The 9,988-nt window shown below is 41.7% G+C and overlaps 3 protein-coding genes across 3 annotated transcripts in view; 2 read left to right on the top strand and 1 right to left on the bottom strand.

Annotated features, from left to right (window-relative positions):
* erbb3b (erb-b2 receptor tyrosine kinase 3b) overlaps positions 1-341 on the bottom strand; it is an 11,248-nt gene extending 10,907 nt beyond the window's left edge. The window contains exon 1 of the mRNA XM_010784521.1: positions 338-341. Within this exon, the coding sequence (XP_010782823.1) occupies positions 338-341 (4 nt within the window). The remainder of the gene's footprint in view (positions 1-337) is intronic.
* Positions 340-1,677, top strand: dnajc22 (DnaJ (Hsp40) homolog, subfamily C, member 22). The gene is made up of 3 exons (XM_010784444.1): positions 340-943; positions 1,049-1,341; positions 1,494-1,677. The coding sequence occupies exons 1-3, from the start codon at positions 394-396 to the stop codon at positions 1,668-1,670; spliced, it is 1,020 nt and encodes a 339-aa protein (XP_010782746.1). The 5' UTR covers positions 340-393; the 3' UTR covers positions 1,671-1,677.
* A 641-nt stretch (positions 1,678-2,318) lies between these two features.
* On the top strand, positions 2,319-9,387 carry ikzf4 (IKAROS family zinc finger 4). The gene is made up of 8 exons (XM_010784443.1): positions 2,319-2,499; positions 4,007-4,059; positions 4,155-4,262; positions 4,360-4,662; positions 4,752-4,919; positions 5,757-5,909; positions 6,057-6,188; positions 6,715-9,387. Exons 1-8 carry the CDS (start codon positions 2,336-2,338, stop codon positions 7,527-7,529), a joined length of 1,896 nt encoding a protein of 631 aa, XP_010782745.1. The 5' UTR covers positions 2,319-2,335; the 3' UTR covers positions 7,530-9,387.
* Positions 9,388-9,988: the final 601 nt, after the last annotated feature.

Genomic DNA, 9,988 nt, shown 5'->3' with positions numbered 1-9,988 from the left:
TGACTTGTGAAAGAGGTCAAATGCATACATAATGTAAAATAACTATCAGCAGGCAACGCAGCATAACAGAGAATCGGAGAAGTAATGTGACAAATGTACTTAACCTTGTATGTACTGTGTTTTGATTCACCTTAGTTAATTGGTTATGTCTATTTGTTTTTTATTTTCGATTATAGTATTAGTCAGAACTCATATATACACTATTTTATTACATGTCTTTCTTTTGTCTGGTGTTCAGGGATTGTTATGGTGGGTTTTCTATGATGTGGTTTTGAGATGTAAAAAATGCCATAAATGAAGACTTAACTATTTCCTTCTTCTTTTTTTTTGCAGGTACTCATGAAGGAGGACTTATATTGAACTGTACAGGAAGTGATCCACCAAAGCCACAGAATGGCAAAAAGTGTCATGGTAGCCTATGTCCTTTGGGCAATGGGTGGGCCTTTGGGCCTTCACCATGTATATTTAGGAAGAGACAGCCATGCTCTGTTATGGATGCTCACCCTGGGAGGATTCGGGTTTGGCTGGGTCAGAGAGTTCATACGTATTCCTGCATATGTTGGCGAGGCCAATCAAGAGGCAGAAAAAGACAGAAAAACACGTCCCACTATGGTCCTCCCACCTGTGAGCCCTGTCAGATTTGTTGGACAGGTGTTTGTTGGGATCTATTTTGGCACCGTGGCTCTGATTGGACTGAACTCCTTCAGCTTCTTCTACTTGATTGTCCTGCCTTTATGTGTGGGTGCAGGGGTACATCTGGTGTCATGTATCGGCCAGCAGACTTCGGATCTCAGGAAAACGTTGACTACTTGTCTCATAACCTCCCCAATATTCTATGGCAGCAGCTTATCCCCCCTCCCTATAAGCCTGGCTGCCAGTGTTACTGCTGCATCGCACCGCAGGCACAGACCTCCACCGCCACCAGGGAGCTCACAGAAACTAGGTGAGAACACCTCACAAGACAACACCATCAGTTCTACTTATACTTCCACTGTCCCTCACCAAACCTTGAAGATTCACTATAATTAAATGTTCTTCTGTCTTATAGGACCACGGATTTACAGGCTTGGTCTGGCCTGGCTGGCCTTCTCTGCTCCGCTGGGTTACTGTATTTTCCATAACACCACAGCCACACTGTACTACCTATCTGACTGTGTAGCAGCACTGCTGGATATATTCTGGTTCCTGCCTTGGCTCCGAAATGTGTTTGAGTACATTCTTTTAATGCCATATCGGCTCTTGTGTGTAATTACTGGAGGGGGTTACTATGAAGACGCTTGGAGGAGGATGTTGGAAATACTTTTAAAAGAGTACACTGAGAAAGAAAAAGAGGCTCTGCGAGTGAGTAAACACATACCTCTGAAAAGGCTAGGTGACATATATGCCTTAAGGTGTATACTGTGCATCAGTCTGAGCATTTTTAGCATGTAAAGCAACTCATCTGGCTTTGTCATAATCTCAAAACTGTGTATGTGGATATATTTGTGTTGCAGGTCTTGTCATTGGAAATAGAGGCCTCCCTAGAAGACATAACACGCAGCTATAGGGAACTCGCCAAGACATGGCATCCAGACCATAACCCCAGCAAGGATGCTGAGGCCATGTTTGTGAAGATCAATGAGGCTTATGAGATCCTTCTACGACGGCACAAACCTCAGAGATTCAAATAGTTTCCCTGAATAAAGTGAGACTCTTGATGACAATGATTTTCAGTCATTTTTTATATTCTGTATTGAACATCAATCAAAAAAAAGACTTACACAGCATTTCACAGAGTACTTGGCATATTTAGTCTCAAGCAGCACTTTGCTGCCACCTTGTGTTGTTACAGGTGTAATGTCACCATAAACTATTTCATCACAAGAATTGTACTTGTTTCACTGTGTGCTTTCTTGATATTACATGCTTCCCTAACACCAAGTTGCCTAGATATCCTGCAATTTTAGAGCATTTCAATAAAAAAAAAAAATTCAGTTATGTTCATGTTATTATAGTTCAAAGACAGACGCCAAAAAAGGGAACTAACTTGTAAAAAAAAAAAACCTACTCCATCCTCTTGCATTTCCGGAAGAGGCCTTGATGATAAACTGTCTGCATTTGCTTTGAATAACTTGATAACATGTAGCAGGTAAACTGGCCTCTGTGCAGCCAGTGTGTCTTTATCCAAACAAAAATGTATGCTCATCAGCCAAAATAAGTCTGCCTATTAGTTATTGTCATGGCAAACATAACATCACATTTTTAGCACCTGTACACGAAGCTGACATGCATCGATGCATTCGGCGATCACTGAATCAAGAGCTCTGTTGTACAATTATTCGGTCTGTATCCCAGCATGGGCCCGGAAGTTGTTTGGGATTCCCAGGTAAAAAAAAAAAAAAATCCCGGAGATGCTGTCGTCGCCTGGGAAAACAAAAAGCCATCCAGACAATTAAAAAAGGAAAACACCGATCGGTCGCCAGGTAAGGTGAAGGCTTGTGGACTTCACCGCGGCGCTCGGTAAGACCATCCGTCGGTTTTGATGTGGAAGTGCGGCATGTTTTTGAATAGTTGGTTGGGTGAATGCCATTTGTCGTGTGGTCGGGTGCCATAGCAACGGCTCATGAGAAACATTGTATAGCCCTGGCCGGTTTGACGTGCTCGATGGTGGATGACAGCCGCCTTCATGCGGACAATTTGGACCGGGGCAACTCCTGCAACAAATTGTCGTGTTGTCTAGCCGCTGTCTCGACCGTCTATGAGCTGATTGGTGTCATACATTAAAGGAGCACATCCACCGAGCAGCTACAACAAGTAGCCACGCTTATGGCAGAAGAAGAGGCATGATAGTTATTTGAACATGTAAGGCAGTATGTTTTATAGCACAGTCGCCCTGAAAGGACTGTCAGACAAGGGTTGTCGCTGGTGCGCGTCCCGTCCCCCCCCCTTTATTTTTTTAATCGCCGTGCCCTGGTGTGACTGGCGCGTCTCCGGGCTGCATCAGCGCCTGTTGCTCCCCATGCGCGGCCAATGCCAGAATATTCATTTTCCCTGCGATCCGTTGTCTCCGCCCCCCCTTCCCGCTTCACAGTCTCCTCTGTCCATTGTTGTTGTCATCCATTTGAGCAAAAGGTGCAGCATCTGTGTTATTTTTCTGTCCATTTTTTTTCCATCATGAAAATAAACCAAGCTTCGCCATAACTGTGGTCACAAAAAATCAACATGTTCTCTGGAAACCTTGTTACTCTACACCGCCAGTGTTGAAAATGTGTTGCATACCACTTGAGGTAACTGCACTATGTAACCTAGAATTAAAAACCCAAATGAATAATTATTATCCAATTACAAGTATGCAGAGGGGGTGGACAAAATAACAGGAACAGTAGAACTAAGGAACTACAAAAAATATATATAACCTGTATTCTCAACAAAAAAAAAATGAGAAGGTTTGTGAAGCTATATAATTACGGAATATATCATACAGTACATATGCTGTTTTTGCAAATACATTTATGAACACTGGTTAAGGAACATACTATTTATAGCTTTCTAACATGGATTTCCAAAAATCTGTTTATTGTAGCCATAAAGTAATGTTCTTATCCATCCGTATTCTTTCAATCTCTGTCATCTTGTTCTGCTCTATTGCTTATTTTCCCTCCTTGAGTCAATGAGGTTTAAGATGTTCCAGCTATTTTGTCCAACCCTGGAGTTTTAACTCCTCCTCTAAAACTTTAAGTCTGTATAAATGTGAGACTTCTCATATTCATTTGCTGGCCACGGCGTGGAAGAATCTACATGATACATAAGGGCAGAAGTTTACTTAATTAATATATAACAGTGAATTAAGACACTTAGATCTGAAAACAAAGAGCTATATCTTTGTAGCAAAGAGCTGGTAAGGATATTTTTTTTGGTAAGCAGCCAAGTTGATATATGCTATTTTCATGTGATTAACATTTAAGAAATTAATTCAACAACAATTTGAAAATAGTAACATTTAGATTTTTGTATCCTATTTTTGTAGGCATCTGGGGAGAATGAATGCTGATGACTGCAATGGACGCTCATATGCACCAGGTACATTTATATGTAAAGAAGTAACTTTGTATATTGGGGTACAGTCTCTAGGCTTCAATGTTTCCCTTAATAACATGGGCATTATTGTGTTTCAGGTAATGGAGGAGAATCATCTACGGAACAGGATTTTTATAGCGGGTCGCAGGGCCCTTCAGTAAGATCTCCAAACAGTCAGCAGTCCTCACCACACCGCTCCCTTAGTGGTCAGTTATTAAACCCCGGTTTTCATTGTGGCCCCATAGTCTGTATGAAATGAATATTTTAAGTCAGAGTTTTTTTCCCCTTACCCTCTCTACTCAGAAAACTCCATCAAGGTCGAGCTGTGCAGCGATGATGAGTCACCAGGTGCTCCACAGCCGGAGAACAGAGAGGCTGTGAGGGTCGATATCAGGAGGGATGACAGAGGGGACCCCATGGAGGAAGGGAGCACAGAGTACGCTAGGGCTGGAAAAGACGGAGGAAGCATTTACAATGACATGGCCAGTCCAAATACTTCTTCACCAGGACCTATCCGGCTCCCCAATGGGAAGCTCCAGTGCGAGGTGTGCGGGATGATCTGCATTGGACCCAACGTGCTGATGGTGCACAAGCGTAGCCACACAGGTGAGGACAAGCCAACAAGTACATTTTAGAGACAGAATACTACCTTCAATGTCATTAAATCCTCTGTCCATTTATCCATGTGTTCATAGGTGAGAGGCCGTTCCAGTGTAACCAGTGTGGAGCTTCCTTCACCCAGAAAGGGAACTTGTTGCGCCACATCAAGTTGCATTCAGGAGAGAAGCCCTTTAAATGTCACGTCTGCAACTACGCTTGTCGCCGGAGAGACGCCCTGGCTGGACATCTGCGCACACATGCAGGTAAAGTGAGCTTTAAGTGCCAGACAACAGGAACTATCATCAAAAGCATGAAGAGCTTTTTCATGTACCTAATTATTTAGTGAACCTGATGGATGCAGTTGTCCCATAACATTATTATTACTTGTATTATGATGAAGGCTATAAAGTGTGTAACAGTGGGGATTCATTAGAACGGCCCCCTTCTGTGAAGAAAATAGGAAGTCATCTTCACCAGAATGTACTGTAAAACACATGACTAAATATGACATTTAAAAAGTTTTTGAAAACAGGAAATCCTGTTGGCTCTATAGATTTTGGAACACACATTCAACAGGTGTTGACACCCTCCAGTTACAGTAGGTCTTGTTTGGTGGATTTCCTCGGGTCTCAGGTTCATTTTCGAAGAAAAGATTCTTGCAAACTGGATTTCAGCGAATTGACGTCAGCCTTTTCGACGGCTTTCGGAGAGGAAACGTTGCGGTAAAGGGTGAGGCGTTTTCTGTCATCAGTGGCGAGCAATATAAAACGATTTCAGGAATTGCCAATCAACGGGGAAATCCATTTTGTCATACCTAGCCATAAATAAGTTATATTTTGCAAAAATCCCCTCCAACAAACACAATAATAAACATCACCACTCTGGGTTTAGGTTTGATCAACAGTTTCCTTCGTCTAAGGTTTTTTTGTTGGGCCAGATAGTGCCTTCATTGATAGATAAAGGCGGAGGGGGAAGACCGATGGAAAGACGTTCTATGATAGTGAGTTGAACCCGCATACTTGGCAGTGGAGACCACATATGGACCGCTGAGCTACCCGCAGATTTGATTTAATATATTTTCTGAATTTTCTGAATTGCAGCCTCTTCTCCAACCGTGGGCAAACCTTTCAAGTGCAGCTATTGTAGTCGCAGCTACAAACAACAGACCACACTGGATGAACATCTAGAGCGCTGCCATAGTTATCTGAAGAGTTTGGAGCACCAGACAGCAGTCGGCGCACAGACAGCACAGGGTAACATATCAAGCAATCATGAAACTCACCAACAAACGTATACGTTTCTGCATTGTTGTAAATGCAAATAGATTGAATAAAGAAAGAAACATATTTATGCACATGAGTTATTTGGTATATTGATGACTATGTGTTTTCTGTTTTAAGGTGAAGAGTCAGTAAATATGGAGACAATTACTAAAGCTCTGCTCCAGCCATCCAATGAAAAAGTCCAGTTTGTGGATAGACTGGCTATCAGCATCACCAAACGCAAGAGGTCAACACCACAGAAGTTTTTAGGTGAGTTTATTTTTGACAAAGACAATCCATGTTTGTCAGAATTAGTAAGTGTACTGTATAACCTACTATGCATGCATATTCCTTTTTAAAATGTCCATTATATAGTTATATTGATATGTTTTTAGCTTGATAAACAAAACATAAATCATATGAACTGAAGTCTAATGTCAACAGCTGTCCTGCAGTGAAGTCAGAATCGATGTTAATTGTTATAATGCCTCGCGTCAGCGTTGTGTTGTCAATCACTTTCTCATTCTTTACATCCATTTGTCCCATTCTCAAGAACCCAATATCACAGGAAAGCATTCAAGTTTTCTTTCTTATTTGCCACAAAAACATCCACTTCCACTGAAGGATGAACCGATTAGATGTTGGTTGTCAAAAAGGTCAAAGGTCACTGTGACCTTATAACATTTTTATTTTCTGTTCCTCAAGAATTTATATGCTAATCATGACAATCTCAAATAAATTCAAAGCATTCGACCACGAGGCGGGAAATAGTGATTATTGATATTCCTTCTCACAGGTGAAAAGCACATGCACCTTGACCTACCTGAAGCACCTTATGAATTGTCCTCCGGCTCTGAGAAAGAGGGGGACATTATGAGCTCTCAGACAGCAGGGGACCTTGTTGGGTTGGCTGGTTCCCGTCTCCAAGGCAGCAGGGGTAAAGGGGATCACCTTGAGCCGCCTGCCCTGTCTCAGCTCGATCCTGCCTTCCTGACAGAGCTACGCACGGTTATGGGCTCAATCAAAAGCAACGTGAATCCTCAAGGCCCCAGAGCACGTGGTGGGGGTGGGCTGGTGGCAGTGTCACTAGGCCTCGCTGGGCATGAGGTAGGTGAAGGCCGCGATGACCAACGCTCAGCCCCCAGCCACACTGCCTCGCCCAACGGCTGCCCCGACTCTACAGACACAGAGAGCACAGCAGAAGAGCAGAGCACAAGGGCTACAGCCCCGACAAGTACCTCCAACAACCACCACCTCCACTACCAGACCCCAGCACTGCCCCGCAACCATCCCACTTCCAGCCCCAGGCGGGCCAAAGACTTGGAGTGGGAGAGAGCGTGTCCTGTGCCCCCCACCATAGCAAAGAGGAACCCTGTCTCACCCCTTTCTTCCAGGGGGACTGTGCAGGTGTTAGACAGGGATGGCCGGGCTGTGAGCTCCTTCCACTGCCAGCACTGTCGCATCCTCTTCCTTGACCATGTCATGTTCACCATCCACATGGGTTGCCACGGCTTCCGCCAACCCTTTGAATGCAACATCTGTGGCCACCGCAGCCAGGACCGCTACGAGTTCTCGTCTCACATCAGCCGCGGAGAGCATCAGGTGGACTGAGAAAAGGGGATAGTAGACAAATTAGGAGAGGTGACTGTTGCGCTTTAAAGTTGTAGGCTCCTGTTTGTTCTGCACCAGATCAGTTGCTTTAAATCCCTAGTGTAGGTAGAAGGATATATGGTTTTATTGTGAGGATATTTATTAAACTAAAGTGAGTAAAACAATCTTTTTACCGCATCATTTAAAGTTCAGTGGAGGCAAAATACATTCTATGATTGATTGCACTCCCATATCAAATCATCTGGCAAAACAACTGGTTTTGCTTCAAAAGTGCCTTCTTTGGGGATTTCCTCTCGACTTAAAAAAATGGAGGGGAAGTGGTGCTCAAAAAAACTTGACTAGCCATCTTTTGCTAAGTGATTTAGTTAGCACCTTTTAAAGGTCATGTGCACAGGCTGTTAAGGAAAGCATGGCATGTACATTTGATTAATTCTATTTGGTACGCTAAGAATGCACTAAGAGCTTTGTCTTTGTGGTTGAGGAGGGTACTGTGTCGTGTGTCAGGTAAGCCTAATATGCACTGAGAGCTTTGTAGCTCTGGGTTTAGGAAAAGCTTTTGTCACAGACAAAGCACAGAAATGGATTGCCTTAACTCTTACAGTAGTGTGTTGCTGTGGGAATACATTGTTTACAGCATGTGTGAAGTCACCTCAATGCTTCACAGAGAGACAAAGCAGTGAGACTATCAGGACAAAATGAAATTGTGAGGGGAAATGAACTTGAAAACATTTTAGGGCCTTCAGGGCTCAGGCTTAGAACAGTTTTTTAGGATTTTAAAGTGAGCCTTAGAATACTGGTGCAGATCAGACCAGGAGCCTTGTCATGAGATGGCCCAGAGTGCTTTTACAGGATTGCACTTTTTAGGTTCCCTGCTTATATATGAACATCCATGCCTAATCACTTGATGGCTTTACAATTTGATTTTTGTTCTACTGCACTGATAAATTGCATAGTAATCACAATAATTGATCATCTAATTTGCAACACCAGTGTATTTTTAACAGAGCTGACATTTTACAGAAACCCACCATGTGCACTGGTTCTGCAGTCTACACTCAAGTTTGCTGCAATGTGTAACTGAGAATTAAAAGATCTGTTAAACTACAATCGTTATTTTGTGGTTTTGCACTCAGCAGGTAAGGCTGAGGTTTTAAACAGTTTGCATAATGAGAAAACAAATTAATTTAATTAATATTGAAAGATTAACAAATCAGTTTGGATCTGTCAGTTATCCCTTGTGATTATCTATTTAGTGTTGTTTGTTTTAGCCTTGGTGTATTTAATCAGCTATATTCCAAATCTTATCCAGCATATTCCTCAAGTCCATGAAATGTTACCTCCTGCTTCTTTATAGCACCCGAATACCTTATTGCTACAGTATGGTGAGTTATCTGATAATGTTAATATTGGGAACATGAATGACACCAAACTCAGTATTCTTACTTGTTATTGTTGGTTTGCTGCTTCATAGCTTAACTTAATTTCCTTCGATTGCAGGCAAAAATATACTTGAAACTGTTCGAGAAAAAAGTAACCTAAAAATGCACTTGGTTTGATAAATAGAGAAATGTGTGTGAATGGAATATAGCATGTGTGCTTGTCATTTTCTGCTTTTCCCTGGATTGCGAATTATTTTTGAAAATGTGAAGTGATTTCAAGAAGTGAAAATGAGGCATGGGTTTTTGTCTCCTTGTGTGGACTTTTCAATGTTATACGATATTTTGTGAAAGATGTAACATGACAAAACACTTTACCTCAAAGTTAAAGATGTAAAACTGCCTCATTATTTTAACAAGTCGTGTTGCTTTTCAAGATGTTCTTGCCGTTACAAATGCGTGCCCCTTGATATTCACAAAACTTTTTACTGTCAATAAAGTTGAGTTTATTGTTAAAGTGATTTTCTGGTTTGACTTATACATTAAGAGTTTTTCCATCAGTTTCTCAATGAACAAAATGTCTTAAAAAAACATAAAATCGTAAAACATATTATATATTGTCACCCTAAAGTAAATATTATGTATTTATCTATTGTATTTTCCAGTGTTGCTTTAATATATTTGAACTAGTTTTTAATATATTTGAACTTTAAATTGAATGTTAAGCCTTCGAAGATAAAATAAGCAGTTAATTTCTTCCGAGAAACACATTTGAAAACAGGAAAATGTTAAAAATGAATAAGGCTTAAAATAGTCTGCATTATATTCACACCGACATTTGGCCTTTGTGACTTTTGTAATGTCAGATTCAGGTTGCTTTTGACCTTTTTCCCCCTGCAGTGGAAACTCTGTGTGCGGCGGCTCCTACATACAAATTCCAGGTGCAATTCAGAAAGTACATAAAAAAAGACAACCCTTTCAGTGAATGGCAGCCATCAGAAGTGCAAATAACCAAATTATGTAAAACCCACATACGAAAACACAGCGTATTCTTCCTTGCTTTGACAACACGCATTGCTGCAG

Source organism: Notothenia coriiceps, unplaced genomic scaffold, assembly GCF_000735185.1.
Source record: "Notothenia coriiceps isolate Sejong01 unplaced genomic scaffold, NC01 NC01_scaffold00026421, whole genome shotgun sequence".
NCBI lineage: Eukaryota > Metazoa > Chordata > Actinopteri > Perciformes > Nototheniidae > Notothenia > Notothenia coriiceps.
Note: the sequence above shows the minus strand (reverse complement) of the source record. Positions and strands in the feature narration are given on the sequence as shown.

What these genes read in the sequence shown, in the direction of transcription:
- dnajc22 (XM_010784444.1), top strand. Translation starts at nt 394, where the DNA reads ATGGCAAAAAGTGTCATGGTAGCCTATGTCCTTTGGGCAATGGGTGGG. An exon ending in AGGGAGCTCACAGAAACTAG is followed by an intron (nt 944 to 1,048) that starts GTGAGAACACCT and finishes TCTGTCTTATAG; the next exon opens with GACCACGGATTTACAGGCTT. An exon ending in AAGAAAAAGAGGCTCTGCGA is followed by an intron (nt 1,342 to 1,493) that starts GTGAGTAAACAC and finishes TTTGTGTTGCAG; the next exon opens with GTCTTGTCATTGGAAATAGA.
- ikzf4 (XM_010784443.1), top strand. Translation starts at nt 2,336, where the DNA reads ATGGGCCCGGAAGTTGTTTGGGATTCCCAGGTAAAAAAAAAAAAAAAT. An exon ending in TGGACGCTCATATGCACCAG is followed by an intron (nt 4,060 to 4,154) that starts GTACATTTATAT and finishes ATTGTGTTTCAG; the next exon opens with GTAATGGAGGAGAATCATCT. An exon ending in GCACAAGCGTAGCCACACAG is followed by an intron (nt 4,663 to 4,751) that starts GTGAGGACAAGC and finishes ATGTGTTCATAG; the next exon opens with GTGAGAGGCCGTTCCAGTGT.